Source organism: Heterodontus francisci, chromosome 7 (assembly GCF_036365525.1).
Source record: "Heterodontus francisci isolate sHetFra1 chromosome 7, sHetFra1.hap1, whole genome shotgun sequence".
NCBI lineage: Eukaryota > Metazoa > Chordata > Chondrichthyes > Heterodontiformes > Heterodontidae > Heterodontus > Heterodontus francisci.
Window position 1 is genome coordinate 109,372,784 of NC_090377.1, and position 21,159 is coordinate 109,393,942.

At 45.0% G+C, this 21,159-nt stretch overlaps 1 protein-coding gene across 2 annotated transcripts in view; it reads right to left on the reverse strand.

Annotated features, from left to right (window-relative positions):
- The window catches only part of vps8 (VPS8 subunit of CORVET complex), a 715,536-nt gene that overhangs the window by 359,184 nt on the left and 335,193 nt on the right, over nt 1-21,159 (reverse strand). For both annotated transcript variants that reach the window (XM_068035875.1, XM_068035876.1), the window contains exons 38-39: nt 7,721-7,824; nt 274-355 (exon numbers count right to left, since the gene is read on the reverse strand). In XM_068035875.1, the coding sequence (XP_067891976.1) occupies nt 274-355; nt 7,721-7,824 (186 nt within the window). The remainder of the gene's footprint in view (nt 1-273; nt 356-7,720; nt 7,825-21,159) is intronic.

Consider the following 21,159-nt stretch of genomic DNA (forward strand, 5'->3'; position numbering starts at 1 on the left):
GCAGCAACCTAATAATTACTTCAGCTTTATAATGTACTCTGTTTATATGATTTTATAATATTTAGTTTCAATAATAGAAACAGTGCAAATGATTGTTATAAGTAGCTGAAACTATATTAAGACTGAAGAGTCACTGCCATGATATCACTACAAATTATCATGTGTTTGTAATTAAGGCATAAAACAATTATTTTGCCATTATAAAACGATCTTCTAAGCAAATTTAGGATAAAGTAATTAAGAATGCAATGCACAAAATACTTCCACACTTACATTCAAAGGTATGGCTGGACGATCCATCTTTCAACTGTTTCTGGGTTGACATAACAGCCTCAAGCAATGGAAACCATAATGCCTGAAAGAGAAAAAAATAATCGATCAAAGAGCCATTCTTGTTCTCATGTCCTACGAAGTTAAACATTATAGTTTCAAGATAGAACTTCTATGATGGATCAGTTGGTAAGTACACTTCCCAGTAAGGTCCAAAGTCCTGTTCACAGTCTATGCTGAGTTGATCTCTGCTGAGGCAATAGTAACAACACTGCAATTAACCTCAGTGCTTTTAACAAACAGGGGGGAAAACAAATTCTGCTATGGTTCCAACTCCCAATCACTATCCAATAGTGCAAGTGTACTGATGTGGCGCCGGAGTTTAGTTGTGATGCCCTTAATCAAGCAGCATCCTGACACTCATTGGTTAAACTCACAAATGAAGAATGTCCACTTCATTGAGGTATTGGAGGCAAGTGGCATTTGGGGGATAGTAGTCTAGTATGAATCTAGAATTCCAGGACAGAAGGCAAGAAAGTAGGAAGGGAGAAAAATAAAAATAAAACTGAAGTTTGCGTACTTTGATTACCTCACAAAAATAATAAAATACAATTGCTTCTTCATCTTTACAAGACAATAAAATTACTTCAGCAAGATTTATAAAATCATTACTGAAAAAAGCACACTTGTGCTAGCTTTATCATCCTTTCTTAGTCAATAAATGGATAATCTAGTACTTAAAGTTTGTGTGAATTTTTTTCTGCTCAAGTTTATTATCTGTCTGCATATTAAATTTAGCTGTATATTTTAGCTCTGCTCAGGGCAGAAAGAATATATTACCATTCTTCTGCTTATTGAATTTAAAGAAATGCCCAGTGTCATACTTATTCTACGATATTCTTTGCACAAATGCATAGGCCGTTTCATTTTCTATTACAGCCATTAAAGAGCTAAAAAAATTAAATGTGGTTGACCTCACAATCACCTCCAATTGAATAAAATGACCAGTGCTCCTGGAACCACCAAAATCACTGCAGAAATGGTACTTCTTAAATAGGAAGCTGGTTACAGGCAAATACATTAATCAACTACCAGAACAAAAACCATGATTAAAAAAAATGCTTTGGGTGAATATTAGTGCTCATCAAGATGACTGGATGCCAATACTGGGCTATAGCATGTTTCTCTATTTTGGTGATCAAGTTTCAGCATATTACATATTACACTCTGAGACAATTAACTCCAAACTCAGAAAACGATTCACCTCCATGGAACATTATCATGTCATTTTCCATTAAATTATGTATCAGATGCACAACACTCCTGTCATAAACTGTTCTGCTCTTAAGATTTAGCTTTTCCTCTGTGGAAACTGCTCATCCCACATTCAGAACAATTGTATAGGAGTTGACACTGTAACATAAAAGGCATATGCCAATTCCAGCAATTTCGCTTAAACAATCTCACAATGGATTTCACTAGAGCAGTGGAAATAGGACATCCACCCCTACATATTCCCTAACTTCTACTAACCCCAACTTCTACATCTAAACAGAGTTCTTACAGGCATAAAAACAGAAAATGTTGATGAAAGATGTTTCCTCTGACAAAAGATCATCGACCTGAAAAGTTTAACTCTGTTTATCTTCCCAGAGATGTTGCCAGACCTGCTGAGTATTTCCAGCATTTTCTGTTGTTGTTTCAGATTCCCAGCATCTGCAGTATTTTGCTTTTGTATAAGAGTTTTTACATCATTCAATAGAAACTAGAGATCAAATCAATTGTCAAATTAATGAAAATTGGATGATAGGCCGATGCACTGGTAGAAGTGCGAGGCACATGATATTCCAATTTATCAGGCAAAACTCAGCAGGTCTAACTTTTAATGATAATGTTGTCTCTCATGCTGATAAAAAAAGGACGTCTGTAGCAATGCTACTATTCTTAGCCATATGTTTATCCTGCCATTCATGTTACCACCGATATTGTCACCATAAGTTTACAGTTCAATGAGTCAGGCAAAATGCATTCGTGCACAATCACTAAACCACCAACTAAACTGATTACTGAGAGACGAAGCTGACTAAAATAAATCACCGACCTTAAAAAGGCAGAGGAGAGAAGCATACAAGGTGGGCATGAAGTTGGGGGTATGATCCATTGCCACACACTGGTTTCAGACAGTGAATGATGGGCTGGCTTCTGCATGAAGCAGGCCAGAAGTAGGGTGGATGATTTTTCTGGGGCAGATGATCCACCTGACAGAAGTCAAAGAAAATCCAAAAGCATATCTTTTCCTGAGCAGCCTCCTTGAAGAACCGCTGTTTAGGCCGCTCAACGCTCAGTACAACTGGGACTAGTGTGCTTGGCACGTGCTCCACCCAACTGCACATTAAAATTGCAATTGAGTTTATACAACTGGCTTAAGATCCATATTTGCATAGTTAAACAACATCCTACTTGGTTAGAGTAGGATTGCTAGGTGCCCAATTCAATCATGCAGGCAACTGGATGTCTCATGGTTCCCTGTTGTTGTTAGATTATAGTTAACATTAGAACAATGAAGTCACTCCCAACAATTGAGTAGCTTTATTATTGAAATATTAGTCACTGCTTCACTGTTCAAGATGAAAAATAAGAAAACACTGTAAGCTTAGGGACAGAGTAAATCCAATAGAAGATATGTTAGGAGCATCTTGCAGCATGAATCAATACAAATTGAATCTTTAAAATACATAGAAATAGCTAAAGTGCAACAAAAATCACCAGAAAGTCTCATCCCACAGTGGGGAACTGAGACAAGGTGACAAAGTATTCAGCACCTTGGAGAACTGGACTGTTTTTGATGATCTCATGCTGAGTCCAGAATATCTGATGCATTGTTGTGAAAAGGATTGAGAAACAGGCACTTTCCTTCACAATGGGAGGGAAAGAGTACTGTGGCTGGCAGTGGAGGGGAAGGCATTTTAGGTGGTGGGGTAAAACTGGTCTGTGCTAGTAGCATGAAACTAAGGCATACAGAATCAGCGGTTTGTATTACACCACGGCCTGATCTTCTCTTCTGTTAATGGGTAGCCAATTTGCTATGAGCCCATTTTGCTCTACTAATGAAGACCAATTTCACCCTGTGATGTTTTCTTAATGTGCTTGCCTTTGCGCTTAATGAACTTCTCCATACTTGCTGCACTGATGCCATAGTATTATGTGCTTTCTGAGTTGAGGGGGTATCTGCATAATCAACAGGCAATTTAGTATAACTCCACTTAAAAAGAGTATACACTTGTTTACACTAGTTAAATATAAAGGTACTCAAGATTATGAAGGTGTTTGATAAGGTAGACACTATAGGGTAGCCACTTGTGAGACGACCAAAAGTAGGGGTCAGATATATAATATGGTCACCACTAAATCAAAAAAGAAACTTTTTTACCCAAAGTGGTGAGAATGTGGAACTTGCTACCACAGGGAGAGGTTGGAGTGATGAGCATAGATGCATTTAAGAGGAAGCTAGATCTTCTTAGGCAGTCCCTTGGGAACGAGGATGACTTTCTTCCACTCCAGGGTTGTGGGTCCTTCAATGACTGAATAGTCCAATCCTGATACTCCAAGTCCCAAAGATTCATTTTGAGAGGGTGGAAGATGCTTGCATGTGGGTTCTTTTAATGTGGGGTGGCTGTTACACACCAACTACCACACGGTCCAAGCGAAGCAAGGTCTTTATCCAATGGATACATACATGGTGAAGAAAGGAACAGAAGGATATGCTGATAGGGTAAGATGAAGCAAGGTGGGAGGAGGCTTGTATGGAGCATAAACACCTGCATAGACCTGTTGGACCAAACGTCCTATTTCTTTGCTGAAAACTCTACAGACTGCCAGCTTTTCTTCCTCAAATTTATAAATGCTGTGAAATTTTGAATAGTTTTTTTCCCTGAACGCAGAACCTTACTGTAAGTGATTTATCCTCGAGTAAGTCAGGTTTCTAAGCCGGATGCTCTCGAGATGGTTGTACCTCATCATGTTTAACATTTTAGTAAATTGATCTTTTGACCAATATTTTTTGTAAACAAAATATATTCTTTCTCCCACATCACAGAATGCAACGTCCAGTTTCCTCAGGTATTCTCTCCACTTTTCTGGGCTTGGCAGCCCATGCATCATGTTGAGCTAATACAATCAAAATCCCCCAATCAATTCTGGTCTGTAGCAAGCCATTAAAGATAAGGAATCATAAAATCAGAGACATTCACCTTTTTGCCTTCTCCACAGATGCTGCCAACCTGCTCTGGGTTTCCAGTGTTCTCTGTTTTTATCTCAGATTTTTTTACATCCTGCAATATTTGTTTGTTGTACAAGTGGAGCTATGGGGTGACTTTCCTCCCGATCATCTTGCCCTCCCTGCCTGCAGACCCTTGAACCTTCATTTGCAACCTGTTCATGACAACAAAACTGGACACAGTGCAAAAAGCTTTTTGAAACAACTTTCTTTTGTCAATCTTCAAACGTGCAACTACATATTTTACGAAGCTGCGGTATACAAATACTCCAATAAGGCACCCTCAACAAACAAAACTTTGTGTGCAATAAATCACTGGAGAATTCTCAGAACGGGCAGTGAATTATTGAAATTGACTTGTTTGAGATCAGAACCTTTTCAATCATTTACAGAGGCAGCTAAACTATCACAAGCATAAGCTTAACAGGAACTCATCCGCCAAACATCCTTCGTACATTCATGAGAATGTGAGTCATCAGATAATGGAAACAGAAAGTGCAAACTAAAAGCTTTCAACAGTAGTGAAAACCAATCCCCAAATCATTTATAAGATGGAAAATTTTAAGTTGATCAAGGTTAAATGTTTGTAAACACATGAGAACAGTAGGTTGATGCATTCTTATACCTTTTCCATGAATGTTTTCTTGCTGTAGACTGCAGGCACACAATTTGTGCACCATTTACAGCCCTACGAAACATGATACCTGACTTCCATAAAGTCGAGAGTAGTGAAGCCTAAACTTTCATGAGTCTTAGAGCTGGATTTTGTGCTGAAGGCAGGGCTCAAAGGCAGAGGCCGAAAAAGTGGGGGGAATTCTGCCTCTGCCTTTTTGTGGCCCCGCCTCGGAGAGATCCTCCAGTCTTTTATAAATCAAAGTTTCAAGAGGTGGGCTCCCCATCCCTTTAAAGACGGGGATCCCGCTGCCATGAGCTGCCGGCCAGAGGGCTGGCAGCTCAGCAGTATCAGCAGCGCCACAGGGAGCAGTGGCCACTGCTGGTACTGCACAAGCCTCAGACCCAGGCCCAGTGCTGTAACCACAGAGAAGAGGTAGGTGAGCCGGGGTCACTGGGGCTAGTCCGGAAGGCCCCAGCAAGGGGGCCTGGGGGGTGGTCTTGTAGTCCAGGGGGAGGGTGATCCCAAGGGGTGAATTGGTTCCTTGTGGGGGTCCTCTGTGGACCACAAATTGTCCACGGAGGAGGGACCCACCCACCTTCCAAAGCCCACTGGGAGGACACCTCGTTTTGGAAGGCATCCTCCTGCATGGTGGAGGCCAACCCCCATTGGTAACATCCCAGCGGTGGCGGAAAGAGTCCCTTAATTGGCTGTTAATAGGCCACTTAAGGGCCTCAATTGGCCTCTGGGCAGGAAGGCCATCGTTGGCCTATCCTGCCCCCAGGAAGATCGCTGGGAAACGGGGAGGCAACATGTCCACCCCGCCACGCCTAGCGATACTCTGTGCCCCATGCCTCCAATCCTGCCTCATGGGGCCACACTAAATCCAGCCCTGAGTCTGCTGTCAAAATAACTATCCTCTTCCCCAATCCAGTAATGCACTCATCTGGTTCCAGGCACTGGAATATTTCATGACAGAACACTATATGCACAGAACTGGATCTACAACAATCCTCAGGCCCATTGCCTGCATCAAGATACAAAATTGCACACTGATGTCAGGTCACATTGCATGTGCTGACAGGCCAATCAATGCATGAGGGTGAAGAAAACTGGTCTCTTTGTACCAACCTGTGTCCAATGGACATACAGGAGGCTGGGGAAGGATTTAAATAGAAAAATAGGATAGTGCTCCAATAAGTTGTTATGGTGCTTTTCTTCTAGAGCTTGAAATGCAAGCTAGAAACAGCATTAAAGTGTTCTCTCTCAGTGAAAAGAGCACGCTAGCTGGCCCATTAGACAGAATTTCATAGAAATTACAACACGCAAACAGGTCAAATAGCCCAACCAGTCCATGTTGATGTTTATGCTCCTACGAGCAATAATTCTAACCTGATATACCCATCCGGTTCCCATATCCCTTAATCCTACTTTCCTTCAATCACCTATCTAGTTTATTCTTTAAAGCTGACAGGAACTCCGTTTTGATCACGAACTCCAGAAGTGAATTCCACAGCTTCACAATCCTCAGGTATTAAAAGATTTCTCTCACCTTCTGCCCTAGATCTTTCACATTTGACTTGATATCCAAGTTTTATATACTTTAATCCCTAAAGACAGTTTCTATTCACCCTGTCCCATCCCTTCAGAGATTTAAACCCCTCCATCAAATCACCCATATTCTCCGTTCTAAACAAACTGTCCCTATTTTCTCTTATTACTCCCCTTCTCCACCAGCACACCTGCAGACACGCTGCGCATTAGCAGTCACCAACAAGTGAATAATCCACAGCCGTTCAGAGGCTAAGAATCCTGTGGCGAGTAACTCACATCCTGACTTCCCAAAGCCTGTCCACCATCTACAAGGCACAAGTCAGGAGTGTGATGGAATACTCTCCACTTGCCTGGATGGGTGCAGCTCCAACAACACTCAAGAAGCTCAACACCATCCAGGAAAAAGCAGCATGCTTGATTGGTACCTCATCCACAAACATTCATTCCCCCCACCACCGACGCACAGTGGCAGCTGCGTGTACCGTCTACAAGATGCACTGCAGCAACGCACCAAGGCTCCTTTGACAGCACCTTTCAACCCACAGCATCTATCATCTAGAAGGACAAGGGCAGCAGTTGCATGAGAACACCACCATCTGCAAGTTCCCCTCCAAACCGCATACCATCTTGACTTGGAACTATATCGCTGTTCCTTCAGTGTCGCTGGTTCAAAATCCTGGAACTCCCTTCCTAACAGCACTGTGGGTGTATCTACCGCACATGGACTGCAGCGGTTCAAGAAGGCAGCTCGCCGCCACCTTCTCAAGGGCAATTAGGGATGGACAATAAATATTGTCAGCCAGCGATGCCCACAATCCATGAATGAATAAAAAAAAAGTCAAGACCATCCCTTTTTCTTTCACTGACTAAAGTTTGTGGAATTGTGATACAGCAGTGAGGGAATTTAAGAGGGAGGAGAAAAGCAGTGGGAAGAAAAATTCCATAAAAGTCTGAAAATCACACGCAGGAAAGGCCCTGCAGAGTCAGACAAAACTCTCAGCACTCACCTCCCGCTGCTGTTGGTTGAGACTGTGTGAATTGCGTTGACATAATGCAATGGTCTCTTCTAACATGGATTCTGCAGCTTGCATTGTTTCTTCATTTTTCTCTCCTGCGAAGAAATACATAATGATGTGTGAATACTATAGGACAGCTTACTGTAGCTCTACACCTCACAAATTTAAGCAAGAGCCACCCATATGCACTATTTTTGCATAATAGAGGCTGGTGGCAGCTGCAGACAGGAAAGGAGGGGGTTGGGGGCAGGAATGTTAGGCCCATGGAGTGGCCGAGTCCAGGCTGGCAGCAATGCAGCGTTTTCCTTAGGCCTAGAGGAACATCCCTCCTGCAGCCACCCAATTGTAGGCCAAGTGGAAAATCATCATGGCCTCAGTGACAGCAGGAATGGGGTGGTAATTCTTTTGCCATGATTTGGAGGCATTCCTCCACAACACCACACCCTCCCAACCCCCGCATTTCGGTTAGCTAGTAGCCCATGGTATTTATAAAGCAGATAGACTCTTCAGATCTCAGAGAAACGAATATGAGGTCTTCCCCCTCGATATATCTTGCATCTGCAATGCTGGCCACTTAACACCTAATTTACCAGACTGAGTGAAAAGTTACTGTTCACAGTTTGCAAATTGTGTATTTAACTTTGGTGAAGATATCTGATTAGCAATGCATCACAGCAATACCCAAACTGTGATTCACAGGCTCCAAGAGGATAGCAACCCAGCCATATTTGTGCTAACGTTCCTTATTTGTCAGTTTGTTGTTCAAATTTCACAGACCCTCTGGTTTTGGAAAAGGCTGTTTTTAGGCTATTGCCATCAGAACATGAGCTGTCAGCATTTTGACATGCATACAAATTCACAGGATAATGGAATTAGACCTTTTGTTTTAAAACAGTCCTCAGATTCGATGGTACACATCTATATGAACCTGAGACAGGAAAGCGGGCCTGAGTGGACAGTGACACCTCACCTTGGCCACACTGTGGTTATTTACCAATTATGCTACAAAGGGTTTAAGAACAGATTTGTTTTCATGCGGAAGAGGCAACTCAGTACAGGTTACATCAGCCAATGGAATTCATCAAAAACAAAGTTAAAGTAATAACTAGGGTGATTAAACCAAACATATACTGACACAGAACAATGTTGGATTTCTCTTGACATCTGACCTCTGTTAGTCACTATAAACTAGACGAAGTCTCAACCTTCAAAATTATCACTGGAGTCACCAACGTCCACCTCAGCAGCACATTTTGGTAGTTTCTCACCTGGTTCCTCACACAGGCACCTCGAATTCCCCCAGTACTCCTACCTGCCTTTCTAGCCTTACCATCTCTGTTGCCTCTCCAACATTGATTTTTGAAATTAAAAAAAGCCATACATACAGTTATTGTCGAACATTCATAAAATCAAACATGCATACCTCCTCTATCTTCTCCTTCTTCTTTGGCCTCCTTATCTCGAGAGACAATGGGTAAGTGCCTGGAGGTGGTCAGTGGTGTGTGGAGCAGTGCCTGCAGTGGCTATAAAGGCCAATTATACAGTGACAGGCTCTTCCACAGGTGCTGCAGAAAAATTTGTTTGTCGGGGCTATTACACAGTTGGCTCTCCCCTTGCGCTTTTGTCTTTTTTCCTGCCAACTGCTAAGTCTCTTCGACTCGCCACACTTTAGCACCGCCTTTATGGCTGCCCGCCAGCTCTGGCGAACGCTGGCAACTGACTCCCACGACTTGTGATCAATGTCACAGGACTTCATGTCGCGTTTGCAGACGTCTTTGAAGCGGAGACATGGACGGCCGGTGGGTCTGATACCAAGTGGCGAGCTCGCTGTACAATGTGTCTTTGGGGATCCTGCCAGCTTCCATGCGGCTCACATGGCCAAACCATCTCAAGCGCCGCTGACTCAGTAGTGTGTATAAGCTGGGGATGTTGGCCGCCTCGAGGACTTCTGTGCTGGAGATACGGTCCTGCCACCTGATGCCAAGTATTCTCCGGAGGCAGCGAAGATGGAATGAATTGAGACGTCGCTCTTGGCTGGCATACGTTGTCCAGGCCTTGCTGCCATAGAGCAAGGTACTGAGGACAAGGTACCTCCTCTATATTTATATACGAATCACAAATTACACCATTATGTCTCAGGGTAAAGATGGCATTCATAAAAAGATGAACCTCACTCCCAAAATACGTCTAACTGCTTTTTTACTAATCAGCAACAATATAATTCCATCAGAATTCAGCAATTTTTTCCTTCTTTGTGGCCTTCAGTCAATCTGCTTCACTAACAAAGAGGCTACTGTTTAAAGAATTGAGTTTAGGTAAGGGTTTGTTTGGTGAAGAAAGCCTATCTGAGAAGGAGAAGAAAGGAGAGGCAGCTGCAACCACTGACCAACACCTACCCCGTGCCTGAAAACTTCTCCTCTACAGACAGAATCAATGGAGGAGGAGGCAGCAGATGGACAAAAGGGTCAGTGGTTTGTGGGAAAAAGGAAAACCACAAAGAAGAAGCCTCCCAAAAAGGCACAGGTCACGACGCAAACCAGTGGCAAGAAGAGGCTACCATCTCAGACATGCTACAGCAGCTCCTCCTCATTGGACGAGGAAGGGCCAGAAAGACGGCACCTGCAAAAGAAGTAACAGAACTCAAAGCAGCTGGAAGAGCAAGTCCCCCAGTTCCAGGACACTGGAAGCTGTGACAGCCCCGGCATGCCCCAACCCCAAAGCGCCGAACCCAGCGCACCCCAGCTCTGGGAGACCGAGAGCAGTGAACTGTCTGGCGCACTGCAGCTCCAGGAAGACGGGAGCGGTGATGTCTTCGAGGAAGGACAGAGGGGAAAGACACCACCAGCAGAGGATAGCCCAAGCCTTCCTGCCTAAAAGACCCCCCGCCCCCATGTTACCCCAGCAAAACAAAACCCCCATGAGTAACAAGGAGGGGTTTCTGAGCCCAACGAATGTTAAACAGCTTGTGTACACTATGGGTATGCAGGAACATACCCAAAGACCGAGACGAGCAAGGAGACCTAGTGTGGGAAGCAACACCCAACTTTAAAATGGGTATAAAGATTGCTTCGATTAATGTGCGTAGCGTTAAATCCACTATGCGAAGTGTTTCGACCTTGGACTATCTCACCAAGGTCAAATCTGACCTGCTGTTTCTGCAGGAGTGTGGAATTCCGCACCTCAGGACTTACAGGCAATGGTGGCGATGGCGGTCCCACAGGCCATCAATCTGGTCCAGGGGAATGATTCCCGTTCCTCTGGCCTGGGTATTCTGCTGCAGGGAGGCAACTTCACCATTTCCGAAGTTAAGGAGGTGGTGGGCAGTCGCCTCCTCGTAGCAGTTGTAATGTACAACAATGCTCCACTCTGGTTAATCGACCGTCCTCCAGCAGCTCCCACTGCTGCTGGCGACATCCAGGCCGGTCATTTTTGGCGGTGACTTCAACTACATCATTGATGCAGCTGGACGATCCGGCAGTGTTGACAGCAAACTGGACGCTACGTCCAGATTCCTAAGGGAAACAGTAAAAGATGCCAAGCTTCACAACGTCTTCATAGATACACCCGGTCTAGACCGGACGGTCCCAGACCTGCTGGAAGTGTACGAGGGCATGCTTCTGGCCGGCAGAATGTCAGAATCCATGAGGAAAGGTATCATCAACCTCATCTACAAGCGGAAGGGGGGAGAGGGTGGAAATCAGAAATTGGCGGTCTATCTCACTGCTTAATGTTGGCTACAAGATTCTGTCCAAAGTCATCGCCAGTCGGGTTAAGTCTGCTCTGGAGTAGGTGATTCACCTTGACCAGACCTGCACTGTACCCAGCAGGAAGATCTCTGATAGTCTCGCACTACTCAGGCATACGATCGCATATGTATGAGACACTGGAGTGGACACCTGCCTCATCAGCTTGGGCCAGCAGAAGGCTTTGACAGGATATCACACATTTACATGATGAACGCGCTCTCCAAAATGGGGTTTGGGCAGGGAATCCGCAATTAGATCAAATTGCTCTACACAAACATCAGCAGTGCAGTCTCAATTAATGAGTGGGAATCAGAAAGTTTACCGATCAAATCTGGAGTCTGACAGGGCCGTCCCCCCTCTTTTGCCTAGTTTGTTTGTTGAATCGAACCTTTTGCTGAATCATTAGGAAGGATGCGGGCATTAGAGGAGTGACAATTCCAGGCAGCCGAGGCACTCAGGTCAAAACCTCCCTGTACACGGACGATGTCGCCATCTTCTGCTCGGATCTGCTGTCTGTTCGCAGACTGATGAGCATCTACGGCCAGTTTGAACTGGCCTTGGGAGCCAAAGTAAATCACGGCAAGAGCGAGGCCATATTCGTTGGGAACTGGGCTGACGATCCCTTGTCCCCTTCACCATCAGGTCAGACTACCTGAAGGTGCTGGGGATATGGTATAGAAGGGCCGGGGCATGCGCCAAAACCTGGAAGGAGCGAGTAGCCAGGGTACACCATCAACTGAGCATGTGGGAGCAGCGCTCTCTCTCCATTGTGGGTAGGAAATTGGTCATCAGGTGCGAGATGATCACGTTGTTGCTGTATGTGGCGCAGGTATGGCCCATACCCAACTCCTGCACCATGGTGGTCAGCAGAGCCATTTTCCACTTTAGCTGGAGATGGAAAATGGACCGTGTCCAGAGGGACACGATGTTCAAACCTCTGGATAAAGGGGGAAAAAAACGTACCCAACGTCGCCTTCATCATGTACATGCGGCTGTATCAAGCTGTGCGTAGAACCCCAGTACGCAAACACCAAGTGTCACTACGTGCTGAGGTTCTATCTGTCCCCGGTGTTGCGAAGGATGGGTCTGGTCACATTGCCACGGAACGCTCCATCCAGTTGGACTGTGACGTACCACCTATCCTTTATGGAAAAGTTTGTGCAGAAAAACAACTTTGACCACCAATCCATCAGGCAGTGGTCTGCACGGAATGTCCTCAAGGCCCTACAGGAAAAGGAGATGGTGCATCCTGTCGGATGATTCCCCGAGCAGACTGCCAAAGTCATTTAGCAGAACGCTTCATCACCAGAACTTTCAAACATGCACCAAGACATAGCTTGACTGGTGGTGAGAAGGGCCCTCCCCGTCAGACCCTTCCTGCACGCCCGGAATCTCACCATCTCCGCACGCTGCCCTCGAGGCGGCTGTGGTGGGTAAGAGACTGTTGCCCACCTCCTTCTGGAATGTGCCTTTGCAAAACAGGTGTGGAAAGAGATGCAGTGGTTTTTGTTGAGGTTCATCCCAAGCAGCTCTGTAACACAGGAGTCTGTGCTCTACGGGCTGTTGCCAGGGACGCACACCGAGACAATCATCAACTGCTGCTGGAGGACCATCAATTCGGTGAAAGACACTCTTTGGTCTGCCCAAAACCTGGTATGCCAGTGCAAAGAGCTGTCCACGACCGAGTGTTGCAGACTGACACATTCCAAGGTCCAGGACTACGAGCTGAGGGACGCACTAAAGCTTGGGGCAGCCACCGCAAAGGCTCAATGAGGAAAGACCACTGTGTATAGTCCTCCCGCCATAGTGAATTGAGGAGCTGGACCCATGGAAAACCCCTCGAGCTGTATACACTAAATACGGTTTTGCTGTACAAAGTACATTGTATGTAAAATGGAATGGAAGGGTTGTGAGGCAACTCACTCCTGTATTGAAGAAAACTGATTTCCTTTCCACTTTTTGGAATGTCAACTTGGTGCTGTTTTGAACTGTAATGTTTTTTTTTTAAACAGATTTTTATGAATAAAGCATATTTTTGAGAGAAAAAAAAAGCTCAGCCTCAGGCTGTGCAAATCCAATTACACTGGCCAAAGAGAGGATAAACAATATCCAATCATCAGACTCATATCAGTATAGCTTGGGGAAAATTGAAAATTGACTGATTCTCACTCAATTACACTGCCAACACCTGCATAGCACTGATATTAAAGCCACAGTCAGACCAAAGAGGTGGTTCTAAGGTGTACACAATGCAACTTCAGGTATTTTTAATTTTTGCTCAACACTAAATCCTACAAAAGTGAAATCCAAACTTCTACTCTTACTCACCTTGTTGGGAGATGAACTCTGACTGCAGAACTCAGTTTTTACCACAAGTCACAGCAGTTAATGATAAAGCTTTACATTGTGGTTTGATGCCATCTTTAATACACTTTTACAGAAATTGCATCGGCGTATTTCTTTACTGATGTGTAACTAAACACAATACCACAGTCACAATTCCGTTTAATTTTGGTGAATTTTGACATAAAGTAAACAAAAGTGCAGGAAAGGCGCCCCATATTTAACATAATTGCAGAATCAAAGATGCACATTTTGGTAATGACATTGATCCCTGGAACACTATGGAGCACGTGGAGGAAGGACTACACAACTGCAGTTAGCTGCAATCCTACAATGTAAAAGCTCCTGTTAACTCCAGAGTGCAGTATTGCCTATCCAGCGGTTGCCAGTGAATCTCCTGCAATAGCTTCTCTTCCACTGATCCTTGGTGACATCATCTGAAGACATGACATTAGGTTCAACATGCATGCTGACAATACTCACATCTATCTCACCACTATGTCTCTCAACCCAACCATTGTCTGAGTTGTCAGATTGCCTCTCTGACATTCAATCCTGGATGAGCAGATATTTTCTCAGTAGGGTACAAAATGTACTCTGGATGGGGGATTTCAATGTCCATCACCAAGAGCAGCTCGGTGGCACCATTACTCACCAAGCTAGCCGAGTCCTAAAGGACACAGCTGATAGACTGAGTAAATGGCAGGTGGTGAGGGAACCAACAAGAGGGAAAAACCTACCTGTCGCAGATGCATCTGTCCATGGCAGTATTGATAGGAGTGACCACCGCACAGTACTAATGGCGATGAAGTCCTGTCTTCACACTGAGGATACCCACCATCGTGCTGTGTGGCACTATCACTGTGCTAAATGGGATATGTTTCGAACAGATCTCACAACTCAAAACTGGGCATCCATGAGGCCCTGTGGGCCATCAACAACAGCAGAATTGTATTCAACCACAATCTGCAACCTCAAGGCACAACATATCTCCCACTCTAACATTACCATAAAGTCAGGGGACCAACCCTGGTTCAATGAAGAGTGCAGAGGGGCATGCCAGATGCAGCACCAAGCATACCTAAAAATGAGGTGCCAGCATGGTCAAGATACAACATAGGACTCCATGCATGCCGAACAGCAGAAGCAGCATGCAATAGACAGGGCTAAGCAATCCCACAACCAACGGATCAGATCTAAGCTCTGTAGTCCTGTCACATGCAGTCGTGAAAGGTGGTAAACAATTAAACAACTGACAGGAGGAGGAGACTCCACAAATATCCCCATCCTCAATCATGAGGGAGCCCAGCACATCAGTGCAAAAGACAAGGCTGAAGCATTTGCATCCATCTTCAGCCAGAAGTGCCGAGTTGACGATCCATCTCGGCCTCCTCCTAAGGTCCCCAGCATCACAGATGCTAGTCATCAGCCAATCCAATTCACTCCACGTGATATCAAGAAATAGCTAAAGGCACTGGATACTGCAAAGGTTATGGCCCCTGACAACATTCTGGCAATAGTACTGAAGACGTGCTCCAGAACTAGCCGCGCCCCTAGCCAAGCTGTTCCAGTATAGCTATAACACAGGCATCTACCCAGCAATATGGAAACTTGCCCAAGTATGTCCTGTACACAAAAAGCAGGACAAATCCAACCCGGCCAATCATCAGTCCACTCCCAATCATCAACAATGTGATGGAAAGGGTCGTCAAAACTGCTATCAAGTGGCACTTGCTCAGCAATAACCTGCTCACTGACGCTCAGTTTGGGTTCTGCCAGGGCCACTCAGCTCCTGACCTCATTACAGCTTTGGTCCAAACATGGACAAAAGAGCTTAACTCAAGAGATGAGGTGAGAGCGACTGCCCTTGATATCAAGGCAGCATTTGACCGAGTACGGCATCAAGGAGCCCAAGCAAAACTAGAGTCATTAGGAATTGGGGGAAAACTCTCTGCTGGCTGGAGTCAGACTTAGAACAAAGGAAGATGGCTGTGGTTGTTGGAGGTCAAATCATCTCAGTCCCTAGATATCACTGCCAGAGTTCCTCAGGGTAGTGTCCTAGGCCCAGCCATCTTCAGCTGCTTCATCAATGACCTTTCCTCCATCATAAGGTCAAAAATGGGGATGTTTGCTGATGATTGCACAATATTCAGCACCATTTGCAACTCCTCAGATACTGAAGCAGCCCATGTCCAGAAGCAGCAAGACCTGGACAACATCCAGGCTTGGGCTGATAAGTGGCAAGTAACATTCACGCCACACAAGTGCCAGACAATGACCATCTCAAACAAGAGAATCTAACCATTTCCCCTTGACGTTCAATGGCATTACCATCACTGAATCCCCCACTATCAACATCCTGGGGGGGGGGTTTACCATTGACTAGAAACTGAACAGGACCAGCCACATAAATGATGTGGCTACAAGTGCAGGTCAGAGGCTGGGAATTCTGCAGTGAGTAACTCAACTCCTGTCTCTATAATGCCTGTCCACCATCTACAGGAGCATGATGGAATACTCTACACTTGCCTGGATGGGTGCAGCTCCAACAACACTCAAGAAGCTCGACACCATCCAAGACAATGCAAGCGGCTTGATTGCCACCCTATCCATCACCTTCCAGAAGGCATTTGATAAGGTGCCACATCAAAGGTTATTGCAGAAAATAAAAGCTCATGGTGAAAGGGGTAACACATTGGCATGGATAGAACATTGGCTCAGGAAACGGAGTAGCCATAAATGGGTCATTTTCTGCTTGTCAAGACGTAATGAGTGGTGTGCCACAGGCAGCAGTGCTGAGGCCTCACCTTTTTATAATTTATATAAATTACTTGGATGAAGGGACCGAAGGTATGTTTGCTAAATTTGCTGATGAATCAAAAATAGGTAGGAAAGTAAGTTGTGAAGAGGACATAAGGAATATATAAAGGGATATAGATAGGTTAAGTGAGTGAGCAAAGATCTGGAAAATGGAGTATAATGTGGGAAAATGTAAAATTGTCCATTTTGGCAGGTAGAATAATAAAGAAGCATATATCTAAATGGTGAGAGATTGCAGAGCTCCAAGAAGCAGAGGGATCTGGGTGCACTAATGCATGAATCGCAAAAGGTTAGTATGCAGGTACAGTAAGTAATGAGGAAAGCTAATAGAATGTTATCATTTATTGCAAGGGGAATTGAATACAAAAGTAGGGAGGTTATGCTTCGGCTATACAGGGCATTGGTGAGACCACATCGTATTGTGTACACAACTGGTCTCCTTATTTAAGAAAGGATATAAATGCGTTGGAAGCAGTTCAGAGAAGGTTTACTAGGCTAATACCGGGGATGGGCAGGTTGTCTTATGAGGAAAGGCTGGATAGGCTAGGCTTGTATCCCCTGGAGTTTAGAAGAGTAAGAGGCGACTTGATTGAGACATAAAAGATTCTGAGGGGTCTTGACAGGGTGGATGCGGAAAGGATGTTTCCTCTTGTGGGAGAATCTAGAACTAGGGGTCACTTTGTGATAGGGGCAAGAGGATAACCAGAGAAAAAGTGGGGCCCATTAGGGATCAAAGAAGCAATCTGCGTGTGAAGGGAAATTGTGAGGGTTCAGGTGCAGCATGTTCCTGTAAAGGTGAAGAGTAGGACCAACAGGTCAAGGGAACCCTGGATGTCAAGGGATATAGAGGATTGGATAAGGGAAAAAAAGGAGGCGTGCGGCAGATTCAGAGTGCTGAAAACAGCGGAGGCCCTAGAGCAGTATAGAAAGTGTAGGGGAGTACTTAAAAAGGTAATTAGGAGAGCGAAGAGAGGGCATCAAAAATCAGTGGCAGATAAGATAAAGGAAAATCCCAAGGTGTTTTAGAAGTATGTTAGGGGCAAGAAGATAACCATGGAAAAAGTGGGGTCCATTACGGATCAAAGAGGCAATCTGTGTGTGGAGCCAGAGGACATAGGTGAGGTTTTGAATGATTACTTTTCATCTGTGTTCACTATGGAGAGGGACGATGTAGGTGTAGTGATCAGGGAGAGGGATTGTGATATACTTAACCAAATTAGCATTGAAAAGGAGGAAGTATTAGCTGTATTAGTGGGCTTAAAGGTGGACAAATCCCCAGGCCCAGACGAGATGTATCCCAGGCTGCTATGTGAGGCAAGGGAGGAGATCACGGGGGCTCTGACACAAATTTTCAGATCCTTTCTGGCCACAGGAGAGGTACCAGTGGATTGGAGGACAGCGAATGTGGTACCATTATTCAAGAAGGGTAGCAGGGATAAACCAGGTAATTACAGGCCGGTGAGTCTACCATCAGTGGTAGGGAAATTATTGGAAAAAATGCTGAGAGACATGATTAATCGCCACTTGGAGAGGCAGGGATTAATCAGGGATAGTCAGCATGGCTTTGACAGGGGAGATCGTGTCTAACAAATTTGATAGAATCTTTTGAGGAGGTGACTAGAGGTGTAGATGAGGGTAAAGCAGTTGATGTAGTCTACATGGACTTCAGTAAGGCTTTTGATAAGGTCCCAAATGGGAAATTGGTTAAGAAAGTAAAAGCCCATGGGATCCAGGGCAATTTGGCAAATTGGATTTAACTTGGCTCAGTGGAAAGAGGCAGACAGTGATGGTAGAGGGTTGTTTTTGTGAATGGAGGTCTGTGACCAGTGGGGTACCGCAGGGAATGGTGCTGGGACCCTTACTGTTTGTAGTGTACTTTAATGATTTAGACGTGAATATAGGAGATATGATCAGTAAGTTCGCAGACGACAAGAAAATTGGTGGTGTCGTAAGTAGTGAGGAGGAAAGCCTTAGACTACAGGACAATTATAGATGGGCTGGTAAGATGTATGGAGCAGTGGCAAATGGAGTTTAATCCTGAGAAGTGTGAGGTGATGCACTTTGGGAGGTCTAACAAGGCAACAGAATATACAATGGATGGTGGGACCCTAGGGAGTACAGAGAGTTAGAGGGACCTTGGGGTGCTTGTCCATAGATCACTGAAGGCAGCAGCACAGGTAGATAAGGTGGTTAGGAAGGCATACGGGATACTTGCCTTTATTAACCGAGGCACAGAATTTAAGAGCAGGGAGGTTATGATGGAGCTGTATAAAATGCTGGTTAGGCCACAGCTGGAGTGCTGTGTACAGTTCTAGTCACTACACTGTTGGATGTGATCGCAATGGAGACGGTGCAGAGGAGATTCACCAGGATGTTGCCTGACTGCAGCACTTCAGTTATGAAGAGAGACGGGATAGGCTGCGGTTGTTTTCCTTGAAGCGGAGAAGGCTGAGGGGGGATCTGATTGAGGTATACAAAATTATGAGGGGCATTGATAGGAAAGATAGGAAGTAACTTTTTCCCTTAGCGGAGAGGTCAATAACTAGGGGGCATAGATTTAAGGTAAGGGGCAGGAGGTTTAAAGGGGAGTTGAGGAAAATTTTTTTCACCCACAGGGTGGTTGGAATCTGGAACACACTGCCTGAAGGGATGGTAGAGGCAGGAACACTCACGACATTCAATAAGTATATAGATGAACACTTGAAACGCCATAACATGCAAGGCTACGGGCCAAGTGCAGGGAAATGGGATTAGTTAGGACGGGTGCTTGATGGGCGGCACAGGCGCGTTGGGCCGAAGGGCCTGTTTCTGTGCTGTAAAATTCTATGACAAAGATGAAGAGAAATTTTTCTCTCAAAGTGTCGTGAGTCTTTGGAACTCTCTTTCTCAAAAGGCGGTGGAAGCAGAGTCTTTGAATATTTTTAAGCCAGAGATGGAGGGATACTTGATAAGCAAGGGGATGAAAGGTTATTGGGGGTAGGTGGGAATGTGGTGTTGTGGTTACAATTAGATCAGCCATGATCTTATTGAATGGTCTAGCTTGCTCGAGGGGCCGAGTGGCCTACTCCTGCTCCTAATTTGTATGTTCAACATTCACTCCCTTCACCACCGCGGACAGTGGCAGCAGTGTGTACCATAAAGAAGATGCACTGCAGCAACTCACCAAGACTCCTTCGACAGCACCTTCCAAACATGCGACCTCTTCGTGCTGGAAGAACAAGGGCAGCAGATGCATGGGAACACCGCCACTTGTAAGATCCCCTCCAAGCCACAAACCATCCTGACTTGGAACTATATTGTCGTTCCTTCACTGTCACTGGGTCAAAATCCTGGAACACCCTTCCTAACGGCACTCTTGGTGTACCTACACCCCAAGGTCTACAGTGATTCAAGAAGGCGGCTCACCATCTCTGGTTTAACTGCAACAGGGTTAATCCTTTTTTTAACACCGTGATTGAACTTACTACCTCAGTGAGCGCTTGCTCCTGTTCCTCTGATGTAATTGCAAAAGAACCAGACAGTTTTTCTAGAGTTTTAACAAGGTGCAAGTTTATTACCCTTAACACTCTAAACCGGATAAAATTACTAAAATACACTGAGTATTCACACACACATTCACACGAGAGTCACTCACATACATGAATAGATTACAGAGTGAAAACAGATTTGGTGGTTGGAGTAGAGTCCGGAATAAATGGAATTTAAATACGGTATATCAGTCCCAGAGTCCTCAGTTGAAATTGTAGTCCTGAAGTCCTTGCTGGGCCACGTGCACAGTTGCGGGCTTGCTTCTCAGGGCTCTGGAAGGCAGAAGAGGGGATATGATCGTTGTACCCTGGTCGTTGGCTATGGCGGTCTGTAGGCTTGTGGCTTTACCAGTTGTAGCCGGGTCTTCTCTGGATCTTTACTGGAAAGAGAGGGAGAGGGGGGCGAGAAGGAGAAAGAGAGATGCTCCATGGCTGGCTTTTCAGTTACTCCTCTCTGCTTTCTGTCTGACAAAGCTTACAGTCTCCCCAGAGCTGCACAACCAGTCACATGACATTACCAAACCTCTTTCTGGTTTTAATGAGGTCCTTCCAGAATCTTTTCTGATATTCAAGGCTCAACCCCTCAAGCTGTCCAATCACACTTGGTGGGGGTTGGCTCTTTCAAAGTTAATGGGTTGACGGCCCCTGACAACTGTGTTGATAAATTATTTCAGGTAATTTAATCAGAGAGCACCCCATTGTTCTGGCTAGGTTGAGTCAGTCATGTTGTCTCCAGTCTAATCGTTTACTGAAAGAAATCAGTATTAGTAGAGAAATGGTGTTGGGGAAATTGATGGGCTTGAAGGCCGATAAATCCCCAGAGCCTGATGTTATGCATCCCAGAGTACTTAAGGAAGTGGCCCTAGAAATAGTGGATGCATTGGTAGTCATCTTCTAAGATTCTATAGACTCTGGAACAGTTCCTTCAGATTGGAGGGTAGCTAATGTAATCCCACTACTTAAAAAGGGAGGTAGAGAGAAATCAGGGAATTAT